General features: G+C 52.6%; 1 protein-coding gene across 1 annotated transcript in view; it reads left to right on the top strand.

Annotated features, from left to right (window-relative positions):
• Positions 1–9,517, top strand: part of NCAM1 (neural cell adhesion molecule 1) — a 315,767-nt gene extending 306,250 nt beyond the window's left edge. Inside the window, exons 18-21 of the mRNA XM_056107686.1 lie at positions 4,679–4,886; positions 6,071–6,187; positions 7,133–7,948; positions 9,253–9,517. Of these exons, the coding sequence (XP_055963661.1) occupies positions 4,679–4,886; positions 6,071–6,187; positions 7,133–7,948; positions 9,253–9,373 (1,262 nt within the window). The 3' untranslated portion in view covers positions 9,374–9,517. The remainder of the gene's footprint in view (positions 1–4,678; positions 4,887–6,070; positions 6,188–7,132; positions 7,949–9,252) is intronic.
• Positions 9,518–13,504: the final 3,987 nt, after the last annotated feature.

The raw sequence follows: 13,504 nt of genomic DNA, 5'->3' as shown, positions 1-13,504 counted from the left end.
AAGCTACACCCCACACTTAAGGGGAGCTTAGTGACGCTGAAGCTCACGGAAATGTTCTCGCTCCTCTCTCTCCTGCTTCTCTGAAGCAGAAGCCCCGGGCTCTTCTCTGTCTGGAGAGTGGGGAAGGGCCATCAGCTCCTTGGGCTCCCCTGCTCCCCGGCAGGCAACTGGCAGGGCAAGTGCTCTTGTAGATCCAGTGCCGGTCACTCTAAGGACTGGAACACCCCTGGCCCCAGACTCACAAGCCAGTAGCGAGAGCTCCAGATTTCACACTTTTGTTTAAAACTCAGTTCCCCAGACCTCACAGAATGACCTTCTTCTAGATACTGTTGGGACAAACAGATGGCTTCTGTGGCACTTAGTAATGCCTCCTGCCAAGGCCTGAAGTGCAGAGAAAGCATAAACGACATGGGAGGGGTCGGTGTGAAGCCCAGCTCAACACTTCTTAGAGGCGGGGACTTGGAGGGGGGAGGGGGGCACTCATCTGTTACCTAGTTCCCATGGCCCAATGACTCAGGCCTCTACACCTGGGACAGTGAGAGGTGAGAGCCTTATTTCCATTTCAAGGCGTTTGAGAAAGCAGATGAGTAGGGTCCTTCTTGGCACTAGGCAGCCCTGGTCAGCACCCACCCCACCCCCACCCCCGCACCAGCAGCCACAGAAGACAGTCAGGCCCAGCTTTGGGGAAAGGGTGAACCCAGGACTCAGGGAAGACTGCCCTGAGAAGTGTTCTTTGCCAGCGAGGCATCCAGATGGAACGTGTGATTCAAGATAGCCAGGAAAGAGCCTGGTCCAGACTCCAGACAGACGTTCCCTTTTCCTCTTGTGAAATGGTTCTTGAGATGCAGGAGAAAAGTCTCGACCTTCATGGTCCCCTGGCCCAAACTGTTCTCTAGCTTCCACCCGGAAGTAATAAATGTTGACTTGGAGGGACTTGGAGGCCCTCTCAGAGCTGTCCTAGAATTCCCCTGCTTTTTTCTTTTTGTAAAACCACACACATTCTCTCCAGCCAAGGAACCCCTCACTCCCCACCCCCTGGGAGTGTAGACACTTGGGGGGGGGACCAGGCGCCCCCTTTTGTTTCCTCTCCAGCCAGCCAGTACAGCAGGTTTCTTAAAGCCACACGGGGAGACTCACAGCTCTATCCTGACCATCACTGGAGCCACTGCCATTCATGAGGAGCTCCAGAAACTGGGTCAAGTGTCGCCTCAGTGGGGCTGGAGTAATAGCACAGCAGGGAGGACATTTGCCTTGCACGCGGCTGACCTGAGTTCAATCCCCAGCATCCCATATGCTCTCCCGAGCACCACCAGGAGTAATTCCTGAGTGCATGAGCCAGGAGAAACCCCTGTGCACTGCTGGGTGTGACCCCCCAAAAAAAAGTCACCTCAGAAACCCACTCAAAGGCTGATGTCTGAGCCCCACTCCTGGGTGAGTAGAACCAGCCCCAGAACGTGAACTTCTCACTGAGCGTTCTAGGAAATCTGGTGAGGGGCCAGGGGGGAGGGAACACGTGAAATCCAAAGATAACTTAAGTTTTCATGTGCAAATAAATCAGAAGAATCTGTACATACAGATGGTCCCACAATAGTCTTATAGTCTTCCCAGATGCTCATAGTCTTCCAGGAAAATGTCCGTCTTGATACCCTCCATGGGGAGTGCCCATCAGGAACTCTGCCAGATGTGGGCTACTGTGGGACAGCAGATGGGGAGTGACAGGCCCCTCTGGTGGCTGGGACTCGAAGATGTCTGCTAAGCCTCATTCTATACCATGTCTTCTAAGCCGCTGCCCAAATGCCTCCAGCAGCCATTTGCTCCCTGTCTCCAGGAGCTCACCCCCATGTCTTAGTAGCTGCTGCTTCAAGATCTCTCCTAGCTGAGAAGATCCGCCTGTTGTGCCCAGAGCTTCCGTGCATGGGCGCTGTCGAGACCAAGACCACTTCTTCCCTCTCTGTGTCCACAGCGGGCACCTCTCCTGGCTAAGCACATCCCTGTTGGTGCAGCAAATAGTCTTTGACTCTTTCCTTTGAATCAGGTCATCCTAGATGCTGGGGAGACGTGAGGCAAAGGCTGCTCCGCCGTTCCAGGGAGAGGCCAGCCAGATTCAAGAGCATGTAAATGAAACAAACAGAAAGCAGATAATAAAGAATAAAATGGGTGACGTGGCCCATCAGGGAGTGGCACCACAACAGAGAAGAGTGTGGAGGACAGGTGCTCTGAGAAGCTGACATTTACACTCTGTCCTGCAAAGGGAGGGGCACCCAGAACTGTCCCAGACATGACACTAGTGACACTAGCGAGGTGCCTTGGGTGGAGAGGGAAGGGCGATTGTCAGTGCAGAGGGAAGGCCCTGCAGGCTGGTCCCTGGGGGTGGGGGGAGTAGGGTACAGGAAGAGGGGCTCAAATAGGAGCATCGATGACCCAAGTCGGTCAGGAATTCCCTGTGTCCTCCTGTCCTGCACGTGCTCTTGGGAATTCAGAATTGGTGCGTCCTCCACTCCCAGCTGGCTCTGGGGGACCCCCGCTTACTGAGGATACCTATTCTCTCACACACACCCAAAGCCTCTTCCCAAGTTATTCTTCCTCTGGAGAGAGATGATTAATTCCACAGTTATTCTTCCTCTGGAAAGAGATGATTAATTCCACAAAGTTATTCTTCCTCTGGAGAGAGATGATTAATTCCACAAAGCTGCCCTTCCAGACACACCTCAGAATCGACAGCTAGTGCCACTGAGTCCACGAGCAGACATGCTCCCCACCCACCCCACCCCACCCCCAAGTTACTTTAGGCTCCTTCTCCAGGATGTTGGCACTTAGCACCCGTTGGGACGTTCGCAGGAGAAGGCTGTGACTTCCCGAGGCAGGGGATGGAGAGAATTGTCCACGGCGGAATGAAATGTTTTCCCTGCCTGGGAAGAGGCTGTTGGCACAGATGATAAGGCTTGCGTTTCTTTCTTGACTATTTTTTTGGGGGGTGGTCAGGTGGATGTTTTGTTCTGTTCTGTTCTTGTGAGCTGCTGTGGAAATGACCGGGCTGACTGACCATATGGCAGGTTCCCACTAACAAGGGGACCAGAGAGGGATTGTCCTGGCACCGTGTCTGTACATATCGGGTCCTTCCTGAGGGCCAGGTGGAGCGTCAGTGCGGGGATGGCAGGGACATGCCTGAGGAGGAGAGGCTATGGGGGCCGAGACTCAGATCCCACGAGGGGATTGAAATATTTCTGGACAGAAGCCTACCCCAGCACAGCCCCCGCCGCACCCAGGATTGGGGAAGCTAGGAATGAAGTCTTGGGTGGTCCTTTCTCTGGAATGCTGTTTACAATGAGGACGCAAGGGTTAGAGCTGGTGACACTCTGGGAATCCCAAGCAGGGACCCCTGAGGCAGACAAAGAGGGGTGCAGGACCACAGAAGGCATGAAGAGAGGCAGATGTGCAACTGGCTACTGGACTTCCTTTGCCCACATTTCTTCCTTTCTCTGGCCTGACCTGTCCTGGTACTCAGCCAAGCATAGTGAGACCCCCCAGTTCCTATTGCCCATCGGCACACTGGGGGTGCCAGTGAATCCTTGTGGACACAGGAAGCTCCAGACAAGAATCGGGGGTGACAGGAGGGGGACAGGGGGGAAGCAGTGGCAAGTGCTGGAGCCACATCCTTCCAGAAGAAAAATGACTCACAAGTACCCTTCTTTCAGTTCCGTTTCACTGATCACAATCTTAGAGGCAAAGCCTGGCTGGGTTCTTGCTTCTCACCGTGTGACTTCTCATCACTCAGACATAGAGGCGAATCACCCACTGGTCAGTAGGGTCCGCCGCAGGCCACTGGTCTCAGTCATGAGGGTCCCAGAGAGCTGAGCCAGGCTCCTTCCACTTCCCAAGGGCTGGGGGCCGAGCCCACCCCCGGGAGCTCGGGTAGAGCGGGACAGGGACCGAATGCGTGAGGATGGTGTCCAGGTGTGCTGGGCGTTTGTTTGTCCTGCGTGTGAGTACTCCCCCCGCCCTGGGTGTCCATCTTTGGGTGCATCTGCTGGTGTTCCTGGAGCACGAGTCCGGCATGTTCAGCTCCTGACGGTGAGTATCCCCAGCCTGTGGCCTGGCCCACCGGGCCTGGGGCGGCCTCCGGCTCTCCAATGTGAATGGATTTATTCATCTTCCTGGGTTCAGGGGCAAACCTTGACGCCAATGTGGGCCACTTATGGGGTTCCTCTGGGGCTGTTCCTCAGGAGGGCGAAGGGACTAATGTGTGGGCATCCTCCTATGTCTGGGTCTCAGAACAAACCCAAGAGAGATGCTGGGGACCTTCTGGCACCCCATTTGGATCCCTATTGTTCCCAGAAGTTCTGAGGGAGACCAACTAGCTAAGTGTGAGTTTGGGGGCTGCTCAAAAGTTGGGGGAAAGACCTGACTCCCAGCCCCCACTTTGAGGCTGAGTTGATGGGGGGGTGGACCTTGTGACCCTGCCCCCCAGTCTGACATGGTACTGGCATCCATCAAAGTTATAGAGACCCAGTTGTCTCAACCCCTGGGCAGAGTAAGGCGCTAGGTAAGATGCTGGTGTGGACACAGGTGCGAGGATGGGGTGGGGGGTGGGGACGGGCATCCCAGGCTTTTGCTCTGCAGGGCGGGGGGTCTCTCAGTGTAGTAACCCGCAGCCATCTCTCTCTCCTTCTTGCTGAAGCCAATGGCAGCCCCACAGCAGGCCTGAGCACCGGGGCCATCGTGGGCATCCTCATCGTCATCTTCGTGCTGCTCCTGGTGGTGGTGGACATCACCTGCTACTTCCTGAACAAGTGCGGCCTGCTCATGTGCATCGCAGTCAACCTGTGTGGGAAGGCCGGGCCCGGAGCCAAGGGCAAAGACATGGAGGAGGGCAAAGCCGCCTTCTCGTGAGTGTGGCCCTTGGCTTTTCGCTATACTGAGGTAGGGGAGGGCCGGGCGGGAGCAGGGGCAAGACCAGAGTTGCCTCAGTTTCTCTATGTGACAACCCTGAGAGTGGGGAACGGAGCCCTTGAGAAATGTCTCTCAGAACCTGGGCTGGAGAAATCGGAACTGAGGTGAATGAAGGCCTTGCATGAAGCTGATCCTGGTTCCATCCCAGCACTACATGGGCCCCTGAGCACTGTCACAAGTGGCTCTGGAGGCTCTGGAAGCACCACCAGAGTGTCCTGGATAGTCCCTGGTACCGTGGACCCAAACAGCAATGCATCCTGGTTGCTCCAGAGTCACCAGGAAGTGCCCCCAGGCATTCTGAGCACAATTTACAAGCCCTTTTCTCCCCCAACAAGATCAGATCAGGTGCCTGTATAAAGAAAAAACTCGAAGGCCTGACCCCACACACATCTGATCTAACAGAATCTCACCCAAATCTGAAAATCCCTGTCCAGGTTAAAAATTAGGAGAATAGTCAGCACTGAGCCTTGAAAGAGTACGTTGAAGAGACCAGAATCTGAGAGACACATTTGCCTTGCTGCCTTGCTTTCATCTGTTGACTCACAAAATGTGCCATGGGTGTTTATTGAGCAGCTACTATGGGAAAGGCATTATTTTTCAGGCACTGGGGAATAGCCATGCCTGCCCCCATACTACCCATTAAAAATCCCTGTCAGAACAGAGCTCAGGTCTAAGCAGTCTCTCCTCCGGCATCTCTAGCGAAGGAGATACTGAGCAGGGGCCTTCACAGACGGTTACTAGGTGGTAGTGAGTCAGAATAAGGAAGGAAGTGGCTAAACACATCTCAAGCCTGATGCAGTATATCCCTGTGCATGCATGTTATGCTCATCCAAACATATGTCCACACTTAGGTGTCAGTAAACACCTCAGTTCAGCCCTTCATTCATCGTCTTAGCTCATGTTCTCAACAGTGAGGCTGGCAGAATCTACTGTTTGCCCTATTTTACAAGTAAAGAGATGGGGACCAGGGCAAACAAATCAGAGTTCAAGGTCACCAGGCTCGAAAAAGTCAGGGTGGAAGTCCGGTTATGACTGGTGCCCTGACTTCACTGGGAGCCCCCTCCAACACACCCCTGCCAAAAAAGACCCCAGAGTCAAACCAGCAGAACTGTCTCCACAGGAAAGACGAGTCCAAGGAGCCCATTGTGGAGGTGAGGACTGAAGAGGAACGGCCCCCCAACCACGACGGAGGGAAGCACGCGGAGCCCAACGAGACCACGCCGCTGACAGAGCCCGAGTATGTGGGCTGGGAGGGGCTGAGCCCCCACCCCACCCTGTCACCCCATGCTTCCCACCCGCAGCTCCCCACCACACCTTGCTGGCTGGAAGTCTGCAGCCCAGGGCCGGAAGAGCCAGTTGGATCAGAAGTCACTAGGGAAGAGATCACTTGGGGGTCCTGTGACGCGTGGGTCACCTCCTTGCATCAGTGACATCTAGACCCTATTCCCAAGTTACACACACATCCAGAAATGACTTAAAGAGGTGACACTTCTCTGATGACAGAGGCTGGGTTTTGAGAGGCTGAGTTAGTCAATGCTCCTTAGGATTCCCAAGAATTAGGGTTTTTTTCTGCATTCTTCCCCAAAGAGTAAAGGAAGTAGAGGACCTGGAAAAGCAACCCAGTCCTGATCTTGGGCAACTGGGAGACCCTCATCAGAAACTGTTTAGCTGTGGTGGTGATGGCCACCGGGCCATCGTGGGTGCCATGGAGAGTCAGTGTGATGAAACACAAAGCCTGTGAGGGGCTATGAGGGCTCGTGTGGTGCCCTCATGACCTGCTGGCTCCTGACGGTTTCCCGCTGTGGAGGCTGAAAGGCCTGAGACCCAGAGCTCGGGGACAGGGGCCGCCTGGACCACTGGTCACTGAGATTCAGACAGGGATCTGGAAGCCCAGGCAGGGCCGGACGAACCAACCCAGTGCAGACAGCTGGAGGGAAGCGAGTGGGGAAGACGGGCTCACTGGCCCCTCGTGAGACTGCCACGTTCTTTGTCGTCAACTCTCTCCTCTTCTGCCCGCCTGGGCGTGTGCTTCCTCCTTTCTCTGTGGGCCTGTGTGGGCGCCTGTCCCGAACCGCATGCCATGCCCATGATGGCCCCTCCTGGCTTCAGCCCTTTCTCCCCCTGCTTCTGTCTCGTCTCAGCTTCATTGTCTGTTCTCTTCTACTTCCTGTCCTCCCCACAGGCTGCCTGCCGACACCACAGCCACTGTCGAGGACATGCTGCCTTCTGTCACCACCGTCACCGCTAACTCTGACACTATCACCGAAACCTTTGCCACTGCTCAGAACAGCCCTACCAGTGAGACCACCACCCTGACCTCCAGTATTGCCCCCCCAGCCAATGCCACCCCTGACTCAAACTCTGTGCCCGCCGGCCAGGTCTCCCCTTCCAAGGGGCCCGGCGCTGTCACCTCTGCCCCATCCCCAGCCTCAGCCCCCAAGGTGGCCCCGCTTGTCGACCTGAGTGACACCCCGACTTCAACCCCCGCTGCCAGCAATTTGTCTTCTAGCGTCCTGGCTAACCAGGGGGCTGTACTCAGCCCCAGCGCCCCTGCCAGCGTCGGGGAGGCTTCCAAGGCCCCTCCGGCCAGCAAGCCAGCCCCTGCGCCAGGCCCTACCTCGGCCGGGACAGCCAGTCCCCTAGCAGCGGCGGCTGCCCCTGCCCCAGAAACCCCCCCGGCCAAGCAGGAGGCTCCCAGCACCAAAGGCCCGGACCCCGAGCCCACCCCGTCCGGAGCCGTGAAGAGCCCGGCCGAGGCCGCCACGGGCCTCTCTAGCCCGAAGAGCGAGGGCGCCTCCGTCAACGCCACAAACCCTGCCCAGGGCGAGGACTTTAAAATGGACGAAGGGAACTTCAAGACCCCTGATATTGACCTTGCAAAGGATGTTTTTGCAGCCCTGGGCTCTCCTGCTCCCGCCGCTGGGGCCAGTGGACAAGCCCCTGAGCTTGCTCCTTCCACTGCAGACAGCTCTGTTCCGCCTGCACCAGCCAAGACCGAGTACGGCCTCTCTTTGTCTGCTGTCGTTGGGTTGTGTCCCGTGGTGGTGTGCGTTTGTGCGGTGCTGTGTCCTCCTCATTAGATGTCTCTTCAGCCTCATCCGGGCCTTCTCTGTCCACTCAGGGGTGGGCAGCGGGCCCAGGCATCAGCCACCCACCTGCCCATTAGGCCATACTCCTGTTTTAGCAATGGGAGGTGGGGGGGGGCGGCGCCAGGGGAAGGCGTAGTTGGGCTGGACGAGCATAGCTTGGGAAGAAGCTCAGAAAGTCAAGGTGCCTCATGGGCCCTCCTGGGGCGTAGGATATTGGTGGGGGAGGAGGGGGAACTCCCGTCTGGACCAGGTCCTCACCAACACTCTATTAAGCAGAAGGATGAGACAGGCTCTGCGGCACCTGCGTGGAGAGAGTCTGGTCTGGGGTCCCCATCACACTCACACCCAGAGCCCCAGACACATCCCCACCGTCTCATGCTGCCCCTCACCCCAGTGACACTCAGAAGTCCTGAAGTATGAAACACAAATGCCCACTGGGTCTCTGAAATCCAAGGGAAGGAACTTAAGCTGGCAGAGCTCTGAAATGTGGTGATATCAGCTAGGATCAGGGTGGGTGCTGCTCCCGCTGGGTCCTCGGGTCACACTCATGCCTGGGACCAACCGGAGCAGAATCTGACCTAGGTTTATAGAGGTCCCAAGGCTACTCCTACTCAGAAAGCGCTGGTTCTGATAGCTACCCCCAGACAAAGCCCCAGTCCCCTGAACTGCTCCCTGCCTGAAGCATGGCAGCCACTGCTAGCCACCCCCTAGACTCCAGGGAAAACTGCCTCGGTGACAAAGAGCTTTTGTCCATCTGCACAGGAAAGTCACAGATAGAGTTGCCACATGAAACTCGGCCCAGGTTGGGGCAGTTGGCAGCGGCCTCCTGCCCTGGTATCACTGCTGGGGAGCCCTTCACCCCTCACTTATACCAAACCAAACCACTGCAGAGGCTGCTTCCGGCTCCCCACCCCCACCCCAGAGAAAGCCAGAGTGGCTGAAGTGGGGTGATGGGGGAATAGGAAAGGGTGCATTTCTCTGGTTCAAGAGCCCACAAGCTTGGCTGTATGTTAAGAATCACTTGGGTGCTTTAAAAGTCACCATGTCCAAACCAATTAAATCAGCCTTTCTGGGGGTACAGCCCCGGCCCCAGTGATTCTGAGGTCCCAGGCGATTCTGACCACAGCCAGGGCTGGAGAACGGTGGTAACAAGAATGACAGGAACCCCTCCCGAGGGAGCATGGGCTCAGCACTGTTTCCTGATTCTTCACAGGAAAGGCCCCGTAGAAGCAAAGCCGGAGTGCCCGGAGACAGAAACGAAGCCAGCGCCAGCCGATGTGAAGACGGTGCCCAACGACGCCACACAGACAAAGGAGAATGAGAGCAAAGCATGATGGGGGACGAGAAGCCAGCAAAGATCAAAATACAAAGTGACACAGCAGCTTCACCAGAGCATTTCCAATGTTCCAGCACACACACACACACACATACACACACACATGCACACGCACATACACACACACACACATACACACACACATCTCATTCCTCTAGTGTCTTTTGCCTTTAAAAACAAAATTGAAACCGATAAACACGGGATCTCCTTTTTGTAGGTTTATAGAAAGGGTTCCTTTGTTGAGGCACTCACTTGTAAGAAAACGAGACAAAAAGGTTAAACCCACAGCCAAACTAGGACACTGCGTTCCCTGAAACCATTTAAAAATCAAACAAAAGGACCCCAAATTAAGAATCTAGGAAGCTCAGAAAAAAAAATCTAGGTTCAGGAAGAGTATGCTGGTAGTGCCCAGTTGGCATAGGCCAGTTACAGAGAAATGCTTCCAGGCACTAAGACTAACCGAATGAACAAAGTCCACGTTTATTTTTATACTTTCAGTCGAGTTTGAACTCTGTAAAACCTCATAGATCAGTTATCATTTCTGTTCACTTTGTATTTGTTCAGTATGCAAAGTGTGTCACCCTTTCTAGCTGAATTCAATTCCCACATAGACTCTCGTTTTGTAGGAAGAATGCCAAATTGCAGCTTGTGGGGGTAGATCTCAAATTTGCAGTATTCTGCTTTCTTTTTTCTGTTCCTTTTCATTTTTTCCTTTTCTTTCTTTTTCTTTTTTTTTTTTTCCTCCCCTTTCTGCCAACTTTGTTTTCCAGTGTTTACAGTTGACAAATGTTTGACTTCGGTTGTGGTGAAATGTCCATGTCAAATAGCTGCCTTTTTTTTTTTTGTTTGGGGATTTGGGGTTTTTAAGTTACAAATACTGCCTCGAGGCGGGTAGGACCATCAGAGGCTGGCTTGAGTGCAGGACAACTTTATAAACTCCGATGTTTACAGCGGCTCTTCCCCTCCCCCATTCCGATTAGACATTTTTGCCTGTGGGACACACAGGTGAGAACCTATCTGGTCCTGAAATGACTTTGCTTTTGGGTTTCCGGTTCCTTTTCTTTCCTTCTCTTTTTAATTTCCTAGGGGTCTAGACCACTTTCCAATTAGCTACCACCTACCTATTTCTGTGGAAAAAAAAAAAAAGAATCTGCACCCCTCCCCCACATACACTCCCCCCCCCCCCCCCCCAGGCGTTCTTGTCCTTCCTCTGGAAGGACATTTTAGGCTTTGTTGAATGAAGCAGAAAAGATTGTATAGTTGGGGCTGGTCTTGGTGAACACACATTTTTACCCCAAACATCCCCTTTTTGTAGAAAGCCAAATAAAATATATACATACCATTTCCTTTTAAGCCCAAAAATCTAGATTTGAGCGGAAGAGCATGTGGGCTTCAGGGATTTAGTGTCTTTTTTTGGGAATCTGTTGAAGTAAAGTAACATCAGCCTTCTGTTCAGTTAGGCAGCATTTGTAGAAACAAAAGAAAGAAGAAGAAGAAAAATAATGAAAGCAACCTGCTGTCTGGAGTCATAATACAACTTTCCTGGATTGGAAACCAAGTGGGAAAAAAAAATACAGAAACTTTAAGGGGGATGGGAGGGGGGAGAAGGGAAAAGCCAGCCCTTTGTATAGAAATTTTGCTTTTTTTTTTCCTCATTCTACTTTAGAACTGCAAGCTTGTGCACTGTGGATGCGTGAATATTTTAGTGTGAAATGTGTTTTTGTCATAGTATTGAAATAAAACTTCAACATAGTTTGGTTGTGGAAGGTATAGCAGATAGTTCAGAAAAAAAATTATTCAGGAAACAAAAAATAATTCTTAAAAGGAACTGAAGCCTTTAAACAAAGAAGATGAAGAAGATGCTAAGGAAACAGAAACAGTACTCTGGCACACGTGCCTTTCCTGAGGTACAAAACAGCAAGAGGTTAGTGGCAAAAGTGCCCTGGACTCAGTTCCGTGGGCCACACTCCCCAATGTTCTGACACTTCTGCAATCTGATCAGTGGCGATATGCTAGATTATCATTTCAAACTGTGAAAAATAACGGTCTTGTCATTTGCTAAATGTGGGGTTATTTTGCATTTTCTCAGCTCCTGGGGATGGAAATGGAGGATCCCGGTATACCCAGCTGCGGCCTCTTTGATTCTAGGTCTTGCACACATCTAAGGTTCAAATGCACACACCCCTTTTAGAGCACACAGCAGTGAGTGGGGTGTTAGAGCGGACCCCTGGGGTGGGGTGGGGCTGGCAGCCACGGAATCACTTTTTTCCGCCTTGTGATGCTAGTGGCTTTGACCACCACCAAGCCCGCACTATACCTCATAGAGACACTGTCTCTCCACATGGCTGCGGAGAGGCAAGCCGACTCTGGTTTTGCAGTCGGGGAAAACAAGAGGTATAGTTCAACCCTCTAAACACCTGGCCGAGGGCAGCTGACCACCCCCACCAGAACCTTGGCCCCGCCATTCACTGGAACCCAAGACTGCTCACATTTTGGTCTGCCTCTCCTCTGAACGTAGATTTGTCAATCTCCACATGCGTGAACTTTCCTTTCTTAAAAATAAAAATAGCAATGCTTCCTCCGAAACTGAAGAGGAAGTCACTTTATTTTCCAAAGGTTCTTTTATGTTGAGATTTAAAACTTAGAATTTGCCTTTTTTAATTTTTTGGAAGGAGGGATCAACTCTACTAGTTTCCAATGTCTATGTGTCTATATGTGTACTTGCCATACATATGTATTCACATAAGTACCGGCATAGCCACGTTCTGGGGGGGGGGGGCACTCAAGTGCCATGCATGGGGCCTCCGTGTCCTGAGGGCCGTAGTGTATATAGTGCAGCTTTTGAAGTGGAACTCTATTTTCACACTTTTCTATGGAGCCTTCCAAGTCCTGGGTTTTCACTCTAGGCTGTCTGTCTGGATGGTGGTTTTTAGACCTCCATTAACATCCCTACCCAGCATTCCCTACTTCGGGGGCCTTCTCTCTTGTTATAAACTTTTTACCAAGTGAAACATCAATACCACCTTTGTTTCCATTCTCACTGGTGTAAATACTGAGTACTAACTGAGAATTTTGACTTTGCATTCTGTCAGAATACTTGTGTTCAATAAAAATTGAAAGGAAAAAGTAAAAGCTCCTCTGGTCACACTGAGATTTATTTCGATTCAGTGAGAGTCTGTTCTGTGAATCGAATGTGGAAACACCTGTGATGGGTTTTGTGAACTCATGATCAAGGTCAGTTCACGTCAGTATCCTGACTTCAGATAAGTTATCTGAACGATTTCTCTTTTGGAGAGAGTCCTCCCTTACCAGACTCAGATTCGGGTTCTGTTCAAACCCCAGCTCAACCACTTCCTTGCCAACCTTGGAAGAGTCACATTATCTCAAGACTCAGCCTCAGGAAGCTACAGATACCGCCCAGTCAAGCTCCAAAGTGGAGCATGTTTCTCCTCTCCACAGAACCCTAAACTCCTCCTCTGGGGCAGCTTCTTGGTTTCTCTCACGCTCTGTCCTCTCTCTTGCCACCTCATGCAGCACCCGCCACAAAGCAGGAACTTGTGATTAGCCAACTTTATGAAGGACCAAGTGAATGAACAAATGGGATCATACCGGTCATGGGTACCTGGTTGTGTTCATCTGGACAAGAGTGAGTGACTCTGTGTGTGTGTGTGTGTGTGTGTGTGTGTGTGTGTGTGTGTGTGTGTGTAGACTGGTGAGGTGACAGTGTCTGGTCATCAAGCACCCCATACCGGTCATGGGTACCTGGTTGTGTTCATCTGGACAGGAGTGAGTGACTCTGTGTGTGTGTGTGTGTGTGTGTGTGTGTATGTGTGTGTGTGGACTGGTGAGGTGACAGTGTCTGGTCATCAAGCACCCCATACCAGTCATGGGTACCTGGTTGTGTTCATCTGGACAGGAGTGAGTGACTCTGTGTGTGTGTGTGTGTGTGTGTGTGTGTGTGTGTGTGTGTGTAGACTGGTGAGGTGACAGTGTCTGGTCATCAAGCACCCCACCCCGGGTAAGGGACAGTTCTGGGAGCCTTACACCTTACACAACTCTGCCCTGTGATCATCTCGTAGCACCACAACTGGAGCCATTGCCGGTTCTGAGAGAGCGTGAGGCTGGCCCA

The sequence above is a fragment of the Sorex fumeus genome, unplaced genomic scaffold (assembly GCF_029834395.1).
Source record: "Sorex fumeus unplaced genomic scaffold, SorFum_2.1 ptg000169l, whole genome shotgun sequence".
NCBI classification, from domain to species: Eukaryota; Metazoa; Chordata; class Mammalia; order Eulipotyphla; family Soricidae; genus Sorex; species Sorex fumeus.
Note: the sequence above shows the minus strand (reverse complement) of the source record. Positions and strands in the feature narration are given on the sequence as shown.